Source organism: Rousettus aegyptiacus, unplaced genomic scaffold (genome assembly GCF_014176215.1).
Source record: "Rousettus aegyptiacus isolate mRouAeg1 unplaced genomic scaffold, mRouAeg1.p scaffold_m13_p_3, whole genome shotgun sequence".
In the NCBI taxonomy this organism is placed as follows: domain Eukaryota; kingdom Metazoa; phylum Chordata; class Mammalia; order Chiroptera; family Pteropodidae; genus Rousettus; species Rousettus aegyptiacus.
The window spans coordinates 162566637-162588712 of NW_023416306.1; the positions used below are offsets into that span (position 1 = coordinate 162566637).

The 22076-nt window shown below is 44.4% G+C and overlaps 1 protein-coding gene across 6 annotated transcripts in view; it reads right to left on the reverse strand.

Moving 5' to 3' along the window:
• Positions 1-22076, reverse strand: part of KCNK10 (potassium two pore domain channel subfamily K member 10) — a 112615-nt gene that overhangs the window by 13948 nt on the left and 76591 nt on the right. For all 6 annotated transcript variants that reach the window (XM_016123809.2, XM_016123807.2, XM_016123810.2 and 3 more), the window contains one exon: positions 20570-20730. In XM_016123809.2, the coding sequence (XP_015979295.1) occupies positions 20570-20730 (161 nt within the window). The remainder of the gene's footprint in view (positions 1-20569; positions 20731-22076) is intronic.

Genomic DNA, 22076 nt, shown 5'->3' on the forward strand with positions numbered 1-22076 from the left:
TACTTTACCCATTTCTTGAATTTCCATATTAAACATTATAGGAGGACTTTGTGGGGGCAGCTGACCCCCTCTGAGAATCCAGGTACTTACTTATGATCAGCCTAGTCGTGTTCACAGACGTGCAAAAAACCAGAGCCCAAAAGGAGATCTTACCAGATCATTAAGTTCATCTAATTGTTGGCAACAGGAGCATCATCCCCCCGATCAACATCCCATCTAAACATCGTCCTCCTCAAATGCATAATGAAATCAAAGTGAATTAAATGTTTGTGAGACACTTGTTAAGTCATAAATTGGGATGTTAATGCAACTTGCAAACCAAATGAGGCTGAGGCTGGCAAAGAAGGGCTGTGAGTCCGTAGGAAGCTGGAGACATTCCCGGCTCCAGGAGGTGGGCGGAGTGAAGATGGCACAGGACAGGACTTGTCTGATGGCAGAGAGGGAGGTGAGTAACAAAGGCTAGATCGCGGTGTCCTAATTGCATTATCTGTACCGGAGAGTTTCTCAGCAAGACCAACATGTCAGCCCTGCTCGCTGCCCAAGCCAACCAGCGTGGCCCTGGGCTGCCTCCGCCAAACATCATAGGGCGATGCCCAGAGGAGGCTTGGAGATTTCACTCACTGGTGTTTTTTTTTTAAAAAGACTTAAGAAATCAAATGACTTCTGCGTGCATGTGTGTGTCCGTGTGTCGGTGTGTGTGTGTGTGTGTGTGCATAGGTGTATGAAAATGTGTATACCCATACTTCACTGTAAAAGGAAGAGGGGTAGGTATAAGGTTTGGCAACATCTGTTATTTTGGACACCCATGTTATTGCTGCCCTCTAGATATTTAAAGAAAAAAAAAAGTTGCCGTAATTGAACAAATGATCTTACTCTTCATCCGTGACCTTTAGGCTTCTTACCCCCATCAGCCCTGCAACCTTTTGCTCCTACTGAAAAACGGTGTTTAAGAACTCGTGGAGTCTAGCGGCAGACAGCTGCTAAATAGCTGAGTGACCTCAGGCGAGTTTCTCAACCTTTCTGTGCATCGGTTTCTTTCTCTATAAAATGGAGATAAGAGAATCCACATCACAGGATTGTTTGGAAGATTACATAAGTGTGTAAAGGCTTAGCACAGTGCCTGCAAAGAGCTCAATGATTGTTAACGACCGTCTTCGATGTAAAGGCTCAAATATCTCCTTAGATGTGGACAGTTCCCACTTTAATGCTACCCTTTGCTACGGAGGAGTGTGCCTCATGTCTGGCTTAAGATAATCTTTGTTTAGCTTCAGGAAGTCATTGCCGGTTGCCTCTTCCTGGATATATTATCTCGTGTAAATATCTCATTTTCCATTAGAAAAAAAAGCCCTCATTCAACCTTGGTTCTTCTGTGCTGACTCTGGGTTGATTTCTCAGACAGTTAGCTCACACTCCTGAAAGATTTTTTATTTACCTTTCGATTAAATCCCCCTACTTCTTTATCATCCTTCTGAAACTGCCTGGAATTACAGAAAATGTTTGTGATGTCGTGAACCAGCTGCAGGGGGACCCCGGGAGGCACAGACCCTGCTTTCCCTGCCCCTCCCCCATCTCCCCACCACCTACGGAATCAAGCTGTGTTTCCACAGTGGGGTTGCTAGGCAAAATCACATTGCTTATTTACCAGTAAGTAAAGCTGCTAGCAAAAGGCTTTACGAAAGCCCAGATCTGACTGAGCTAATGTGACTGACAGAATTGGTATTCTGAAAGAGATGGTTTAATATAATATTTGGGCAGAAATGATAGATAGTTATGAATATCTGTCCAAATCTTATCTTCACACTTTGTCGATTAGAATACTGTTTTCTTTTCTCCTTATGCAAAATAGCATTCAGCAAAACTATTTCCTGTGTCCAACTGACGCTAACTCTGGGATTTTTGAAGAATTCAAAACCCACCTCCTATAGAGTTCATTTCGTTGTCAAAATTATATGTGTGATTATTTCAAAGAGCAAAATAAGCTTCATAAGCAGGAGGTGGGGGGAGCCAGCTCTAAGAGCCTTCCTTGAAGAGAGAGCTGTATGAGCTGACGATTCTGGAAGTTTGCTCATTTCAGACCCCAGAGGGCGAAGCCACTCGTCCAATTCTCATTAAGGATAATGTACTGCCTGTGATTGTTTACTTCCAGTCTTATTTTAGAGAGCAAGTGTAGTTCTATTCATGTGTGGGCTATTTCTTTACTTGATTTTTACCCCTCTCGAATGCTTGTTCTTTTTTCCACTTTTATGTGATTTCTTAGATTTCTGAGATTAGCAATCCAAATTGTTGTGTCTGGCTGAGAAATTGTTCTTTGTGGTTTTCAGCCAGGACACTGGAGATTTCATACAATAATAAAGATACTGCAATAAAGATCCTAAGACAAGAGCTCTAGTTTATCATTCAGTGTTGCTTTGCTGAAATGTAGACACATCGCCATGGTAATGCAATCGAACTGAGAATAATTTCTCGAAATGGAAAGATCATAGGAACGGACTGACAAAAGAATTGTCTCATTTAGACGTTATTTTCTCATATTATGATATTTTCCACAAAGATTTCTTTTTAATAGGCCCAGTTCTAACTAATACTTTCAACATCGCACACACAAAAAATATCCGCATTGTAGCAGCAATTCTATAAACTATGAGGAGACTTTTTAAACACTGTCTACCTATAATCTCCATGGCAGAAGTACTGTAAACACACATTAGGGCGAATCATGCAGTAAAATCTCCATAGAGACTACGGAAAATGTCCTACTCAAAAGATGAAAAACCAAATGGATCATAGCTATGCAACAAAAACTTTATAGCTAGCATCTGACTCTGGCCATGCTGCGGCATCTAACAGATTATTGGCCAACTCAGTGCTTTGCTGGTATCACCATTCAAAGTTTTTGAAAAAGCTATTAATATATGCAAATGAATTGTTTTCTATCACCGAAATGCCAGTGTAAGTGCCTCTGGAATGAGGAAAATTTCAAATCCACAAATAATAAAAATTCTCAGCTGTTTCACTCCAGGAACATGTTAATTCACATCTCTTAACTTAAAGTTTTCTGTTCTAAAAGTCAGTGGCTTTTAACATTTGAGGATAATACTCTGCTGGAACACAAGATTTTGCATTCAAAATTCAACTAATTAATTCAGCACATAATTATTAAGAACCTTTTATATGTCAGGGGTTGTTCTAGTTGCAAGGGATATGGCCGTTTAAAAAGAAAAGAAAAGAAACGTTTCCTTCATCATGCACACAGTCTGGTGGGCGGGCGGAGGGGCGGGAACATCTGAGTCGGGGCGGGAAAGGCTGAGTCAGGCCGAAAACAGGCTTCGTGGCGCTGTCCATGGTGCCCGGCCCTGGTCCAGCTGTTGAAGGCAAAGGTTAGTACCTAATGACATCCTACGGATTAAAAACATCACCTGGGAGAGAATAAAAGAATATTCTTGAAGCTCTGGTTTGTGGAATACACAAATGTGCCAAGTGTTAATAAAAGCTCCTTAGATCTTCATTAGCTAAGAATTCAGAAATCACCCCAACGTAGAAAACACCCAGCTATAACCTGGGCTGAAGAATGGTCCTTCTCTTTCACTGAGGTGTGAAAGGCAGACCCATGGAAAGGAGAGGAGGATGGGGGCACCTCCTGATGAGCCAAATCCACAGAATAACTCCTGGAAATATGCAAGATGCCCTGTCCAGCTGCTCACACGTGCGAATCATAAATTTATTTTACATATTTTACATGTTAGCAGCACAATGCACAATGCTCTCACCCCAAAATGCCCTCCACACCATAGGTATACAATAACATTACTATGGTAACAATGCTACAGACAGCTGAAAGGTAGACTCACTCTTCTCCTTCAGCTGGCTATCAAGGGTTCAAGGTCATAGTTCATTGACCAAGCAGTCCACAATAGTCACGACGCTAGATGCCCTGAATGGGATAAACATTCTTTCTCACCCCTGATGCTTCTCTACGTGTGCGAAGAGCCCTATGGCTGCAACACACATGGCCTCCAGCCTCTTCCTCTGACCCAGGCACTGAGGACTTGGCCTCTTCCTCTCCCCCTCCTTTTGGGAGCAAGTCTCTCTCCAGAAGTGTTCCTAGTAATCTCCTGTCTAATTCTGGGGCTGTATTAAGAAACCCATTTGTCCACAGAGAGAAGCCACATTCTCCAGTACGAGGGGAATCTAGTGATACTAGGCTTCCAGCCGTCACCCCCTCTGCCAGGCCGTCCTCCACTGTGGGCACCAGCTGTTTCACCGCCTGTGCACAGCCCACCTCTCCCGAGTCCTGCATCTTCCTAAGTCTCTTGAACAGAGAGTGCGGGATTGGACACTGAATGTGGTGGAGATGTGGAGGGAGAACCTTGCCCCCTGTCAAGGTGGAGTTGAACAGCACCAGGTGGGAGCTTCCATGGGGGGGGGGGCGCAGGCAGCAGTGGACCCACCACTGGTGCTCCATAAAGAAGTGGGGACTATGTGGGATGCGTGACGGGGCTGGTGGCCACGTGGTGGTGTCACATCCCTTTCCTAGGGGTGGTCACAAGGGTGGCTCTAATGGCAATATCCAGGGCCCAGAATCAGTGGGGACAGAAGAGCCAGCTGCTCTCTGTGGGGTGATTTGGGTCATTGTTCTTGGCTGGGTACCTTCCAAGTCTGGGTCTCCAACCATCCTAGGGGTTGGGTAGCTATCCAAGATTGTTTTTTAAAGTTTTCTCTTCTGCTTAAATTGCCATATTGGTTTCTCTTGATTCTGCTGAGCTGCCTGCCTGCCACTGCCTGTCCCAGAGGTCAGGATAAGCCGGCTTCAACCGCTCGGAGGCAGGTCAAGGTCACAGAACCACAGTGATAGGCCTGGAATTCTGTTCCAAGATCAGCTAGAACTGTAGCCAGATGTGATTTAACTGCTTTAATACTATTTCTCTGACATCCCTATATCTTCAGGAAAGTCTCATCGCAAATTACAGCTTATTTGGGCTGTGGGATGAAAGGGGCTATATCCACTCCTGGGAGGGACAGTTACAGGGAGAGCTTTGCCAGCCTCTTCCCCCAGGCCAGCAGGGTAGTAGCAACCACCAACCGAGGCAAAGGTCTCTGCCACCTGCAGGAGGGGACCAGCAGCATTGCCGAGGGAAGTCAGTGGTTAGAGCAGAGACTGGCAGTTCCGGGGGGTCGACGGGCAACACAGGCTGTGGCCAGGACACAGGAGTGACCACTCCTGCAAGGACTGGAGGGCAGGGGACCTATGAAAGGAAAGGCTGGGATGGGTCTGCTGCAGAAGGCCAGGCTACAGCTAGACAGACACAAAGAGAAAAGACTCAGAAGTACAATTACGGACATGTTAGTGGTGGATCTCTCTCTCTGGATGATGGATTTTCATGGGATTTTATTTTCTTCATTGTATTCTTCTGTGCTTTCCAAAGTCTCTGTAATGGCCATGTATTCTCCTTGTAATATTTATTTTAAAAAGGAAAGGAAAAGGAGGAGAAATGAGAAAGAACGAGAGAGAAAGGAATGAGGAAGAGAAAAGGGAAAGAGAAAATGACGAACATGCCCACGGACGCGGCTTGGTTCCCGTGAGAAGCAACACAATGCCCTCGAAAGCCATAGCTCGTCTTCCTTTCTTTGAGAAAGCAGTGACGGCCATGCCCTTGAGAGAAATCTAGGAGAAGAAGAAGGAGATATTCCCCAGGGTAAAGTAAGAGAAACGGGCCTCGTCTGAGCCTTCAGAATCCCAGGGACACTTGCCAAAAGTGGCAGCGGGGGCTGTGAGGAAGCCTCTTTCCAGTTCGGTAATTGCATCCTGCTCGCCGCCTGTGCATCCCCTCTTCCCTCGGCATCAGCAGCCCCCTTCCCGAGCAAAACCGCTGGGAGCCCCGCTGTTGGCAAACACTTGCCTTCCTCTCCGTCTTGTCTATAACACCAGTTATTTTTTGCACCTCACTCTCTGACGGGACTGGACCATTTTTTTTTCTGGTGCCCACATACAGCACCATTGCATGCTTCTATGTCTTTTTAAAGGCTGTTCCATCTGCTAGGATGTCTTTCCCCTTTTTATGCTTGCCAAACTCCTGTTGGCTCCAAAAAAACCCCACAATTCCCACATTGCTTCCTGCAGGAAGCCCTCCCGCCTTCTGGTTAGAGCTACTGTGTCCTCCCCACTTCTGTCTTTGTTCCCCAAAACCAATGGTCCCCAACCTTTTTGGTACCAGTGTTTCTATGGGAATCTAATGCCTGATGATCTGAGGTGGAGCCGAGGCGGTGATGCTAGTGCTGGGGACCAGCTGCAGATACAGATGAAACTTTGCTCACTTGCTCACCGCTCACCTCCTGCTGTGCGGCCCGGCTCCTAACAGGCCACAGACCCTACCAGTCCACGGCTCCTGCCTTACATGATCCCCTGGCAGTGGACCAGCTCCTCTTACAATGTTGCCTACCCACACGTGTGTCTCCCTATCTTTGTACCCTGGTTCCCTGCGAGGTGCATTTTTCCACACCTGCTCTCTCTCTCTCTCTCTTTTTTTTTTTTAGCAACAAGAGAAAGTATGAGAGTAATTGCCTAAGTTTACTATTCTATGGAAGGAATAAAATAAAACTATTCATCCAGCAAGAAATAAATTGTCAGGATTTTATAACGTGGAATGCTAGTAAGAGTATATATACTCGAGAAGCACAGGCAATGGATGTACACACACATGCACACAATAGGTATTTGTCGGATTGAATTGAATATTAATAATCAAGAGGAGAGTCTTGACTATTTGAACGTGGCCACTGGCGTGAGGATAGAAATGCTATATGTGTATTTATTTCTGAAAGTTAAACAGGAACTCTGTTTTTGTATAACCCTGTCTACATTATAACACCCAGAAGGTGATCAATAAATCTATGAGGGTGTTTGTGGTTGTCGCACAATTGGAGGGACACTCCTGGTACACAGGGGTGGGGTGGGGGCGCTTCCTGTAGTGCAAGAGCCCTGTAATACAAGAGTCGGTGTCACAGATCAGAGAATTATCCCAAATTCAGCATGAGCTTTAAATATCCCACTGAGAAAAATTTATGTTTATAATCACCCGAGCCAAGAGTTTAACTCCCTTTTACATATGTGAGCACGTGCGCGCACGCGCGCGCGCGCACACACACACACACACACACATTTTTGCACTGCTTCAATATAGGCTGAATTTTACAAGACTATAACTTCAACATAAGAAACTTGCCAAGAATTATTCTCCATTTTAGAAAACCACATCCATGGCAGAAAAGTCCCTTGCGGTATCTTAGTCCCTGACGCGATGCACGTGAGCCAGACTGTTTTGGAACTACTACATTCTATATATAGATGTGAGGGTCTTGCTGCTTCAGCAGGTCCCCTAGAGTTTTTCGACCAAGCACCTGTTACCGAAACATGTATTATTTATTGTAAATGACCTTCCTTTTATTACTCCTTCATGTTGTAGCTAGAAAATAGTATTGAATCTTTCAAAATTAGATGCTTAGGTAAGTTGTACTACCTAATCTAAAATTCATTTCGATGTGCTAAAAGGGCATTCATAAGTATTTGCTATAAAAGGGAGTGCAGGGTATTACAGAGCTGAGGATCACTGGATAAAATTAAACCGTATATTGCATTTAATGGTGACTTGAGAAGTCTGTACAATTACACCTCCAGGTATCGCTCGATGAGACGGAAGTCCCCGTGCACATAAAGAACACATTCAATAACCATTACCAGGGGACTGCTCCCTTACTGAACTGACCTTCCATCAAAATAATTGCATTTTAAAGGTTAAAATTGTTTTTCTCTCTCTCTCTCCATTGACACTTATTTGCATATGATACTACTTTGGGTTTCAAGGTCATTTTCTATATCGAAATGTACGAGGTCATGTCTAGCAATCCTCATTCATTCGTTCATTCGTCAGGTGTGGGTGGCAGAAATACTAAAACTTCTGATGGAGACTGTGGGCTGGGCAGGCAGGGCCCATCCGCACAGAGCTCTCAGGCTGATGGACACCGCAGCTGTCAAACAAGTAACTCCCATCAGGGAGAACAATGCTATTCTAGGGTGTGCAAGGCGGGACAGAAGGGGGAACAGGGTGCTGACCTCCCTTGGGAGTCAGAACAACCTCCCTGAAGAACTGACATTACCCCTGAGAGCAGGAGGGTGACGGGGACTGCTGGCAGCACCGGAAACATCGATGCAAAAGTCTGGAGGTTGGAGACTCCTGCCTTACACGATCCCCTGTCAGAGGGACCCGTCCAGTGCCAACGCACAGGCCCCGCGGAAAGAGATTGCTCGCCAAACTCAATCACCGAGGACCCTACTCCAGGTAAGAACACTAACTGCAAAAGAACTTTAGAGTTTTTGGTCAACGTGAACTTTTCACAAAATCTGGTTGGTGAGTTCGGTTTTTGCTGTTGTTTTCCTAACCACAAATAGGAGACGATTTGAATTTGAGACATTTTGAGAAATATCATTAAAACAGAAGGCATGTGATAATTTAAAAAAAAAAATAGAAAAGATATGGAAAGCAATGTGCCCATTTTCTAGGCAGGGGACAACCTCATCAACCCTCAAGCTCCCCCAGGAGAGGCTCCCAGAAGCAGGTGTCACATGTTTATACGGCCATCTGGACAGGCCCTCTTCCTCCTTTTCCCTGGAGAAAAGGTTGGCAAGCCTCCGAAGGAGAAGCAGGATGGAAATACACGTAATAAAATACAGAATCAAAGGGCTAAGGACAACTGAGACTTTTTTTTAAAGAGCAGCAGAGGCAAAAAGCAAAGAGCAATGTCAAGAAATAAAATAAAAAGCCAAGGAGAAAGTGGTAAAAACTCTGCAAGAACACTATATGGCATTTACAGCTCATGCATTTCATTTTAAACGTTGAGATTTGCTATCTGGTTAGCCCTGCTGCCAACTCTGTTACAGTACTCAGTAAAATTCATTTTAAAAAATCACACTAAAGCTTTCTCTACTCTATAGTCGTCTATACTCAAAATCATACATAGATTCCTTTTTTTAACTGCACACTATATATATGTCCCTATTTCTAATTGTTCAAACTAAACTGCAAAGTAGTGTTAAACTAGAAGGGAAGGTCCTGATGACTGACAGGAGATGCCCAAAGCATTTGTTTGTGACTGTTCATCAGTCAGAGGGAGGCTGGGATGCCGGGTGTGGACAGGTAGTCAGCCAAACACGAATAACAATTACTTAACATGAGCCCTTTCAGCCACTCCCCAGGCTCCAGTAGAAAGATTGTTGATGTTTACAGTAAAATTGACTTCTGCCAAGGAATGAAAAAAACTCACCTAGGGAACATTGCTCTAAGTGGCACTATGGTGGCAAGAATGCAGTATTTACACATGAGTACGGCAAAACCAGTCTTTGGGGGTGTCTTTGGGTATCGGAGGGCCAGGTATCTGCTCAGGAGAAAATCTGAGAACATTCTGCTGCTTTATAAGAAACGATCTGTTCCGTGTGTTCGAGATCTCATGAGAGCCCACGCAAGCCGAGCGGCCGCCAGCATGGAGCCAAAATACTTTCGATTCTTTGATTTTCCTTTCACTAGAACCTGCGTACGCAGCAGAATCTCACGAACGCGTGCGCGTCGTAAACCATTGCAGCCCGTGAAGCGAGGCGGCGGAAGCAGCACAGCCTCCCCGGGCCGCACGCAGACCCAAGGGCAGGGGCAGGCTCGGACTTTGGTGTGAGTCACGGCCGAGGCAACTTTTCCTCCTGGGGCAATGGCTGATGAGCGGAGTTTTGTCCCAGGCCCATCAGATTTCCAATCTGTTACTGCCCTTTCTGCTGCTCTCCCCGCTTCCCCAGCCTCCCACTTCCACGCCCATTCCTAGGAAGGGTAGGGCTGAGGGCAGCGTCAGCGAGCATCTCTCCTTCACTGGGGTTTGTCGGGGGGGCTGCATCGCCTGTACACCCTGGGCGTGTGGAGAGGAATCTGGTTCGTCTCCCTTTCATTTCCTTATAAACCAATATGTATTTACAGGCAAAGAAAAGGCACAAGATTCGAGGTCCTTATGCTTTATTTACAGAGAAAGATTCATTAGATGCATAAGACAGGTGCCTCACCTAAATGTGTGTGATCGCAAACATATAAGCTATAATTCACAAATCCCTCCTCTGGGCTCCCACAGCCAACTGTGTGCTTAGCATAACAGTGAACGACATGTACCAAGTGCCGATTGTACGCAAGGCATTGTTCTCGCGCATCAACTGAGTACCGAAAGACATAGCTACGATTTTTATCTTCATTTTTCAAGCAAGGAAACTGAGTCACAGCCTCAGGCTGGTAAGTGGTAAATGAGGGCTCGGGCACTGAGGCCATGGGACTTCAGAAGCTGCCTGCCCCACCCGGTCTCATCGGGGACACTGGTCTTTGTGCTCGTCTGTTTGCTTCTCAGGAGAGAAGACTGTCTCTTGCTTATTACCACAAACCCCACAGTGCCGAGACTACAGAGGGTGTTATTTGATAACTGCCTATTAAGCTGACCTTGGGAGAGGTGTGAAGGAGACGCGACAGTGGGGAGCTGGACAGCAAATCACTACGAGGTGAACGAAGGGATTTCAGAGCAGCGGCAAGGCCTGGCGGAAGCAGGATGTCACCGGTGCACCGAGGCCCATGTCGGCCTGGTGATGAGCCGCCCGCCCTCCCAGCAGCTCTGCTGCTGGAGCTGAAGAAACGGGATGGGAATGAGCACAGGGACAGAGCTGGAGGTGAGGGCAGGAAGAGAGGCAGGCGCCAGAGGGAGGTGGGGCTCAGGGCCTGGCCTGTCCCAGTTGGCCCCACTGTAACAGAATGGCAGCCGTCGAAGCAGCCAGGACTTAAGCGGCAATCAGAGAGCAAGTTACCAAAGGCTGTCTTTGTGGCCCATGGAAGTTGAATTAAAAATAGATAAATAACAAGTGTTGGTGAGGCTGTGGAGCCCCTGGAGCCCCTGTGTGTTGCCAATGGGAATGTAAAGTAGTGCAGCACTCTGGAAAACAGTATGGAGGTCCCTCACAAAATTAAACGTGGAATTACCATATGACTCAGCAATTCCACCTGAGTCTGTAGCCATAGGAATTGAAGGCAAGGACTCAAACAGATCCTTTTACACTCATGTCCATACCAACAGTATTCACGGGAGCCAACAGGTGAAGCAACCCAAGTGTCCATCAACAGACAAGTGGATAAAGGAAGCGTGGTACATAATACAATGGTAAATGCTATTCGGCCTTAAAAAGGAAGGCAATCCTGTCACATGCTACAACATGCACGAATCCTTAAACACATTATGCTAAGTGAAATAAGCCAGTCACAAAAGGACAAATATTATATGATTCCATGTACATGAGGGACCAAGAGCAGTCACATTCATAGAGACAGAAAGTAGACAAGAAATGAACAAGACATACAACAAAAAAACAAAATCCCATAGACACAGACAATGATTTAGTGGTTAGCAGAGGGAAAGGGGGGTTGTCAAAGGTACAGGGGATTAAATATATATATGATGACGGAAGGAGAGTTGACGTAGGTGGTGAACACACAATGCAATATACATGTGACCCATTATTGGATTGTGCACTTGAAACCTATATGATTTTATAAACCAATGTCGCCTCAGTAATTTAAGAAAAACAAAAGCAAGGATAACAGGAGCTGGGGGAAGGGAGAGAAGGAGTTCATGTTTAATGGAGAAGAAGAAAAAATTCTGCAGGTGGATGATAACGATGTTTGCACAACAAACAATGCGAATGTACTTAATGCCACTGAACCGTACTTTCAAAAACAGTTAAAACGGTAAATTTTATGTTATGTATATTTTGCTGCAATAAAAAAAATATAAACTTAAAAGCTAGAGCAGGCTCTACAGGACCCCACTAGCTCCTAGGGTTACCTTAAATGAGGACCTCTTTGAAATAGTGACCATGGCCTAGACAAAATGCTAATCCCCTGGGAAAAAGAGACCCCAGAATGACGTGAAAACAGTGCTGATTTGAAAATCCGGTTGTTTTCCCTTTGAACTCAACTTTTCTGACTATGGGAATCCCTTTGAACATTAAAAAAAAAAAAAAAAACTCCTCAATCCCCACAGAACTCCTGGTACCCACTGACTGTAAAAATACAACAAGAAAAAAAGATGCTATGAATTCAGGAATCACCTTTTAACATGAACTTAACTGAATTAAGTTCCCTCCACATACATTTGAGAAAGGGTAGTACAGGAGCGAAGGAGACATAGTGTTTATTGTCTACCAGCAATGCGTGATGCACGAAAAGATTCTCTGATCCTTAAAATATCACTTCAGGCTTTAGGAACCCACCACCCACAGGATGAGAACCATAGCTCTGTACTAACAAGAGACTAAAACTCAGCAGCAAATTTGCAAGACACAATGCAAACCCATTAAATCAAAAATGCCCCGATGCACAAATGCAGCTCTTCTCAGAAAATAAAAAGCAAAGTCTTCCCGCCAAAAAAAAATACAAAGCGCATTTCTTCTCACAGGAATGCACACTTTCTAGGCTGGATTCGGTCCGGGCTGTCCTTTACACAAAGCCATTGGAGCCTGTTAAGCAGTACGATTGATCATACTCTGTCATGCTGGCACCTCCCAAGGGAGCTGCCTCTTGGGGGAGAAGGTTCTGAACACTGGCGCACCTCTAAACATTTGCCCTTTCCTAAAGCAAAAACTTCTAAAGCTACTTTTTGTCAATGACGACCGACACGCCAGTCATTTGGAAACATTCTCAGTGTGCCGCCCGGGTATAAATACGTAGGTCACGTACCCAGCTCTGTGATGGGCAGGCTCAGTTCAAGAAAGACATTGCTCAGTTTTCAGAAATCTAATTTGCTGGACTCTACACTAGAAGAGTTTACTACTTGCTTGGCTCACAGAAGTAGCAAGAGGCTAAATGTAAAAGAAAAAAAAAAGTTGTTTTTTTTGTTTGTTTATATTGATAAATGAAATTCTTTAAAAAAGAAAAAGCTAAAGAGTTCTATAAAAGGGAAAAGGATTATTATTCTATTAAATCAGCATCTTCTAGAGGACCCAAACTAGGCTGTTAAAACCAGGAATGAAGGGTGAACATGGGAAATCATCTACCTATTAAGCCGATTTTATGATACTAATAAAAAAAGAGTGCTAATAAAATTCTTGCATTAAATTTATAACTCAAAAGTACCTGGAAGTTTTAGAAACAGATCTAAAGCATTCTGAACTTGCAGGGGCCCCAAAATGCAAAGATATAAAACATTCTAGTTAATAAAACCCCTGAGATTCTAGGAAGTTGTCATCTCTTCAACGGAAACGAACTAGCAGATAACGAGTACCGATAAAAATGTTCCAGAGACTTTTTATCAGATGACAGTTTCGAAAGAGCTTCTTCCACCAACTTCCTCGAGTTTAGGACTGAGTTAAAACCTCCATGGGAATTAATATCTTGGCATCGATGCACTCAAACTCCAGGTTCTCAAAACCACAGAAGCAGAGTATTGAGGCAATCCATTGAGCCCAGAAAAAGGAGTGTGCTTTTGAGTGCAAGACCAGCTGCCTCGGCTCACCAAGGCCTTGGCTGTGAGCTATGTTTCCTCTTATCGTCAACACCGCAAGGGCTGTACAACGTGGAGCGATGAGGTGGAAGAACAGAGTGGAAAATTTTGTCTGCCAGGCAACTTCTCTCTTGGCGGTGAGCCAAAATGAGTCAGCCTTTGATAAGCTCGCCATTACATCAGTCACACGCTGAACATGAGAAGGAGGCATTGAAACCCTAGATTAAGCTCCAGGAGAAGAGAACCCCAGGAAAGAGATGTTTGCTAACAATGAACCAGTATTAGGGAGATAGAACAGGTGCATAGAAAAGAATCAGAGCTACGGTCCAATGCAAAGTATCGATAGACGATACAAAGTTGGATAACTAAAACACTTCGAGAGCAGACAAAGACAGGGCCAATATTAACTTTTTCTCAACCAGCCATGAAAGGTCTAATTAACCTTCTATGAAGAGGCCTCTGAATCACCAGATGCTACTTCTGCCTTGCAAGAGAAAGAAGAAAGGAAGGATCGTGGAAAGACATGCGCATGGGAGCAGGGAGACCTGATTTAGAACACTTGCTCTATCACTTAGGGGCTGGGTGACCTCGGACAGGTCACAGAACTAGTGCGTGCATTCTGACCTCATGAAATTAAGAAGGCAGTAATAGTTTCTCTGAGAGGGCTGTTGTACAACTTACTCTAGGTTAGGGCCTCAACCCAGTGCCTGGCATAGAGTAAATCTTCATAACAGATTAACAACTTACGTCTAGATTTCAAGAGTGAATTGCCATAGTATGCAGTCTGACGTCAACCAAATCCCATTGGACGAATGACAAATACAAGTCTCCCTACAAAGATCTCTACATACAAAAGTTTGCAAGCGACTGCCCACCCCAAAGTAACAGATTCCCAGAAGTTACCAAAAGTATTCAAAGTTTTCAAGAAAAACTTAAAGCTACCACAAATACATTTAAATGTTAAGCATTATCCAGGCGGTATTTTAAGTAGTTATATTTTTAGGCAGAGTTCAATAGTCTTATTGTTCATTTAAAAAAAAAAAAGCGAAGATGCATTTCGAAGGCCATTAAAAGCTTCTATAGTGATCTCGGATGACAACGGGAAACACCTAACGGATGCTGGCCAGTTATCAAAAGTAAACTGAGAACGAGGAAGAATCATCCATTAGATTAGTCCCTAGTGGGTCAGCTAAAGTTAGTGCTGAGATGGTTTGTCTGCTGAAGAATAATAGCAGAAAAATCTATCTTGATATCTTCATCAGAGTCAAGTCCCCAGGCATTTTCCTTTACTGGTGAGAAATGATCTTATTCCCAGAGTATAAAATCTTTAAAGCCCCCTTTAAGGACCCACCCATCTGAGAGAGGAGAGTTCTGTGTAGAAAAGGCACTGGCCTTGAAGAACTGGTTAATGCCATTGGTACGGCCTCCAGCACTCATGTGGAAGACGGACCTGTAGGGCAGTGACCGTTTATATCCCAGCAGAGTCATGGTTCTTAACTGGAATGATTTTGTCCTCAAAGGTCTGTTTAGTAATGTCTGCAGACATTTTTGGTGGCCATAATTGAGGGCACTGACGATATTGGCATCTCGCGAGTAGAAGCCAGGGATGTTGCTAAACATCCTACAATGCACAGGACAGGTCTCATGACAACTATCCAGCCTACAACATCCATAGTGCTGGGGCCGAGCAACCCTGCATGAGAGGAAGGGAGAAAAGAAGGGACCATCACAGCCTGTCATTAAGAGAGAGACTCTGTTTTGTAGATGCTATTTATGACACATCCAGACCTGTCACTAAAGCTAGACAATATCTTTAACTTAGATGAGACCTGGTTAATAAAGCTTTAAAAGTATTTGTGCTCTTCGCATTTTAAAACAGTTACTTCCCACCCCCTTCTAGCTTTTTGGGGAAAAAGGAAAGCAATCCTTCACATTGAAACTAGGGTCTTTGTTCTGATCAAAATAAAATCACGTTATCCTTGTAAAATTAACCCTACTGAACTATTTCTTAGGAATTTTCAATACAGTATGCACTAGTGCAAGCAAGTTACAAAGGCAGACAAATAATTCTGTTTCCAAAACAAAGAGTTTTTTCATCTTAAAATAATAATTTAAGTTAACCCTATTGGTGCTGGGAGCTAGCTCAAAGATTCCTTGTGAGAAACAGAAGCCTCCTGCAAGTGTGTTCTTCAGAGTCTTTCCTTGAATCACGCCAGGCACACGGAGTCCTTGCCTTCCACAACCAGCCCCTTCCTGCTAATCAAAGTGATTGATTAGCCCTCTAACTTAACATCATTAGCAGATTGAGATTGTCATCATGCAGTCTTAAGCATTTGGCAGGCTCCAAAGTCCCCATGTAATCATGGCACCAGCAAGCCTAGGGTAATGTGTTATTTGTCAGTTACACCCAGGCTCCTTTGGCTCCAAAGGCAAATAAACATTTCTTCTGCATCCATGGGGGGAGAAAGCCAAAGAAGAAAAAGAAAGAGTGTCCCTTGGTTTTAGAGGTAGTATCAGCAAGCCTGCTAATCAGCCAGATAAAAAGGGGCAGCTGCTTCCTACCATAGGCCAAAGTCCAGCTCAGAGCAAGAAAATGGGATCCAGTCCAGAATCTGACCGATTTTCCTACAGCATCGCATCAAGTGACAGTCGGCCTGGCCTAGCAAAAAAGCCAGCCCACGGCAGGGGACAGAGAGGCTGCCTGCTTCCAAAATGTGCTTTGGAACTCAAAATCCACCCTGCTTAATTCTAAATAATGATCCATCCTTGCTAACTGCCCAGATGTCCCCCTGGAAACCTAGGAAGAATTATTTTTACTTTATGCTCTATAAATACTTAGAAATCACCTCCACAAATTAGCATAGCATGTTCGAAACTCCTAAACACCACACCGTCCGTGGTGTGGATTAATCTATCCGACAGCAAATACTTGCAGCCTATCTGGAAGAGGTTAAGCCTGGATTACTGGTTCAAGTCTAGGCTGTGCCCTCACCTCACTGTGTAGTCCTAGGCAAGTCACTTAAATCATGGGCTTCATTCTTCAGATGTGAAATGAGTCTCACCAGAAGCATGTTTCCCAAAGAGTGATCCACAGGCCATCTGCTCTCAGTCCAAGGGATGCCTGTCACCTTAGCCTGGGACCCAGGAATAGTCCCAGGGAATATGCGCATGAGATTACTGGTACTCACCAATTTTCCCATCCCCTCCCCTTCTTGGAGATTAGACAATATGTTCCAGGCACCCCCTGCACTAGAGTGGGGCTATTTGACTAGATCAGGCCAATGGGCTGTCACTGGAGGCCAAACTCTTAAGAGCCAGTGTGCAATGCCCAACTCTCTTTCACTAAAAAGAGAAAAAAAAAAAAAAACCCTCAAGCCTGAAGAGTTGCCTGGGCTGCAGCTGACCCAGTAGGGACGAGAGTAAACTAGAGTTATTGTTACCTTAGCATAAGCCAGCCTTCCCTGACTGATTCAAGAATCCCAAAGACTGCCTGATTTACAACGAGAGGGAGGGAGGACATTTTCCTTATAAGTGGTCTTCATGGCTAGCATTTGATGACACCTGTAGCAGGTGCTGTCATTCATTTACCCCAACTTATTTGCTCACAGAATTCTAACTTTGTTCATCATAGCACTGTGGTCAGCCCCAGGAGATAAAACCCTGATTGTCCTGTGCCGAGGGTTCCAAAGCTTGAAGAGACATCAGAAACACCTGGGACGCTTGGTGGGCACAGGTTGCTGGGCCCCAGCTTCTCCAAGAATTGGCTTTTCTAACTTCTAAAATGGCCCTCAAAGATGTCCCACTCTAATCCCAGAACCTGCAATGTGATGAACTATCACGCCCATAACTATTCTGTGTTACATGGCACAACTGAGCTTAAGACGGGGAAATTATCCGTGTGGGCCTGATCTAATCACGTGGGCCCTTAAAAGCAGGGTGCTTCCTCAGACTGGTGGCAGATGGGCAGAGGAAAAGAAAATCAAAGAGAGTCAAAGTCAGAGAGAGAGAGATACAAGAAGGATTCCGTGCTGGCTTTGAAGATGGAGGGGCCATGAACTAAGGAATGCGGGCAACCTCTCGAAGCTGAGACAACCAGGCAGGAAATAGAAATCTCAGTCCTACAACCACGGGCAATTCTTTTTTGCCAAAACCTGAATGAGTTTGGAAACAGATCCTTCTGCAAATTCAGAGCCTGGCGGACACCTTGTTTCAGTCTCATGATATCCTGGACATAGCACCCTACCAAGCCTGCCTGGACTTCTGACCTACAGAACTGTTACATAATAAATGGGTGTCAGTTTCAAGAGTCTGCATTTGTGATGATTTGTTACACAGCAATAGACAACTAATACAACAGGGAAATACTAATTCAGGGTGGAGTGGTTACTAACTCCTTTTGACTACATCTCCTGATGAGTTTATCTGCAATAAAGTTGACATTTTAATCTCCATGTGACTCCCACGTGTACTTCTCAATTAGTTCTGAGCTTCGAAGGGGAAAAAAGAGTTTTCTTTTATCCACCCCATAAGAGTCCCATCAGCCAAGCATTTTATTACCCTGTAGCCAGAAGCATTCCAAAATAATACAGTAACCCTCTGCAAATCTTTAAAATGAGACTCAGATATGGTAGAAGGACCCAGATCATGTCACCTAGAAGGCTGATTTTATATTTTATCTTAACCCCACAGAAAGTCCTCTCTCCCCCAAGAACTGAGAAAAAAAACACAACAGATGAAGCGAAAGGCTTAATAATCAATGACTCTTCCTCATGGGAGCTAAAAATTCACAGCCCAAGCTTTGTTGGTGTACACAATTTTCAATTCTCAAATAATCACCTAAAAGTAACTGGCCTTTTACATATACTTCAAATGAATGGCAAAGAGCTTGGAGGTTTTCTACCAAACCTACGTGCAACGAGCCAACTGGTGCAGAACTCGTTGCCTGTACACCCAGGACGTGCGCTTATTACATCTCCCCTGGCACTCGGTCAGCCCTTCCAAAAGTTCCCTCCGCTGTTCTACAAATGCCCACATCGCGTGCTGCCAACGCGATAATACACTGCCAGTTCCTTCCTGAAAGACTCCTAGTCTTTGACGGCTCTGCAAGGAACTGAGTGGAACATCAGCATAAAAATGAAATGTGAGATTCAGAGGGCTCTGTCCCAGAGTCCTTTGAATGATCCACTGAGAGGCGGTTTTAAGGGGATTTGAAATCCAGAATTCACTAGGGGAAACGAAGTCCCCAAATTTAGTAGCAGTTGTGGTCAAAGAACTGCAACCTCTTCCCTCATTTAGAGTACAGTAACGCAGTTTTGTTTTGTTTTGGAGGGAGAGGGTGCTAAAGAGAAATTTCAAAAGCTTTCCATCCAGTCCTTTCTTTCTACAAATAAAGACACTGCACTCTAGAGAAGCTCCCTAAATATAAGAATGCCTGATTAGTCATTTCCCCATTTCAACCCTGTTTTTCTGAGATTCCAATCTGCCAGATTCATTGTTCTCTAACTTATAGAGAGAGCCCTGAGGCCATGGCTCCAAGGACACCTCTGAGAACAGCTTTGGGAGACAGAGTTGTTGTGCTTCTGGTTCAGGGAGAGCTGACCATCTGAGGAGCGGAGAAGCTGAGCTCTGGTGGTTTCCATGGCGACCACTGAGCCCAGGTGCCTGCTCTAGTGAGGCTGGCTGACCAGCCAGCACTTTGAGATCAAAGACTGTGGGACCTTCCAGAAAAACACATGCACTGCCACTGAGCTGCTCAGACGAAATCTGAATGGGAGTTGAGCCTGCCAACAAACAGCGCTTTCAGGAGACACACAAGCAGCTCTACCCTCTATGTGTCCAGCCTATGAAAAGCTCTTCTCATTCATTATTTCGCTTAATCACTAACAAAGCATTGCAAAGAAGGTTTGAATGCTACCCTCTTTTGCCAGTGAGTAAACTGAGGCAGCTTGGCCAGGGTCACTGAGCTTATAACAGGTGGCTCTAAGTCAGCTACAATGCCTTATTCCTCCGCTCTAATGAACTGAACTGGGGGCTCCTTTGCATTCTCCTAAAGAAAAGTGCGAGTCATGATTTCTTGTCTCAGAGGGGAAGACAAGTTCAAATTTAGAGCTCACCCCTGATCTATCTTTGCCCATTATTGCTAGATTCTGAACAAGATCTCAAATGGTCATTTTTAAATATTAAGTCATCATGAGATCAATTCCCTAAAGGTTTGAAAGACTTGAGAATTAGGTCAATAATGAGAAAGAGCAGAAATGACCTTAAACCTAAGCAAAACAAGCATCCTGTTAAATCGTATGAATGGGAACCCCAGTCTGTCCAGTCACCCCTACTCCACGCGCCTGTCACCAACGCCGGGAGTGCCATCTTTATAAATACATTTCTTGAGTTGCAATTTTTGTCCCTTGTGCAAAGGTAAGCATTCTCAAGAGGAAAAAAAAAAACATATTAAGACCTTAGCGATCACCAACACCTTGGTACACATTAGTGCATCAGTGCGCTACTGCTGGGGGAGCACTCAGCGGGGGGAGGAGGGAGAGGAAGGGGCCACAAGGAGATAGATGCAAAGCATGAAGTAGGGCCTGGAAAAGACAGGCTTCCGGAAGAGGTCCTAGAGGCCAGAATCAGCCCGAAGACACTGTGCTCGGAAACAAAATAAAGCAAAGGAGTTCCAAAAACAAACTGCATGAGTTTACGACTCTCTACTGCAAATACACATCTTCCATCTTTAAGAAGAAACTCGCATCTTCAGAAAATCTGTGGGCAAATCTATACTTGACTCTCTTCTGTTGTGATGCCACAAATACCACTCTAAAGAAGGACACTACCAATGAGAAGGGAGTTAAGGCACAGTACCTGTGACTACCAGTGGCCAAAATAGAAGATATGGTCAAAACATTAGACTATTTCATTAAAAGCGGACAACATGCCTGTTGATGCCTCCTGGATCCTCTTAGGCTAAAGCAAATTGGATCACAGAGGTCAGGGTTTAAACAGAGGCAGTACTCACTCGAAAGACCTTCTCCACTCTTGCAATGCTTGTCCCAAAGATGGTTCCAAGTTGGTCTCCAATTCCAGCCAATAAGAAACCAAAGAGTGGAATCCCAAAGATGGCATATAAAATACAAAAGATTTTGCCTCCTTCAGTGCTTGGAGCAATATTCCCATACCCTGGTGAGAAATATTAAAAAGAGAGAGGAAGAGTAGTGAGGTGGCAGAGAAATCAGAGTACGGAAACCAAAGACTCCACAGACCTTGCAAAATGTTTCTGCATTCCCCTCACTTGATGAGCTCTTGGAATTGGAAACTCACACTTCCATTGCTTCTTCTCCTTCGCTCCTTGTAAATTGATAGCTCTAAGGAGATCCAGGTTTCCTAGATCTAATGTATTTCGTTAGAGTACATTTTAAGAAATCTGTGATCACCCAGAACTGCATTTCTGATGGACATACCATCCATTTCAGAAACACCAAGCATCCTGGGCCTGTGTAAGGCTTCGGGACACCAGCGCACCTGAGGAGGGCTCGCCATTGTCATTGTTAGGTTTGAAAAGAGCTCCTCCTTTATAGTCTCATCCCGTGGGCATCCCCTCCACATGGCAGACTGTGGTTGTCTACAGCATCTGCCTTCACGGGGTCATGGGTGAGCTGAATTAAGGGGGATATGTGGTTTAGCACAGATTCTGAAGGACCATAGATCACACTGCCCTACCCTGGAAGCCTGAAGCGAGTCAGGAGCAGGGTAAGGAAGACTGTGTGCCTTTGCCTACAATGGCTGATGTTTCGTTTGGCCTGGCTCTTTCTCTCTTAACTGGAACCCTGCACCATCTCTGAGTCCAGCCTCTTCTCTCATCGACCTCTTGCAATTGAAGGTTATCAAATACTAAATAAAAGTTTGTTGTTGGACTAAATCTTTAAATACAAAAGAATTCTTTTAAAGCCCGGTCTACCAGTATGTTTGTCAAATAGCGCTTTGAAAGCAACAACATCTGCATTCTTAAGAGCTCTGCAATTACATAAGTAACTTAGATATAGCAAGTATTGGGTTTACTTGGTATGGATGGAACTAAAGGCAGCAAGGCTGAAAGAAAAAGGCTTATGGCATTAGCACAATTTACATAGAGATGAGACTCTAAATTACTAGTTATTCATTTTCATGCCAATGAGTATTGCAATATTATGCTAACTAGTGTCTAGATGGTCACCTAACTATTCTCCCATGAGGATAACTCATGTAGGCCTGTTTCTAAACCTATGCAACGGGTGAGTTATCGGGTTCACGGTTATCCGTTTGCTGGGGATGCAACAGCGAAGAATAATGTCGAGAGTTCGTTCATCGTCCTCCTTTGCGTCTAGAGAACCAACTCGCTGTTGCTCTCTGCCCTTGCGTAATGAGTCACCTAGCTGTTTTCCTTTTTAATTTTCTACTCAAAATCATTCAAACGTCTTATCACAAATTGTCTAAATTATAGTTTCCATTTCTTAAATGAGTGTTCAGGCAAGCATTCCTAATCTTGC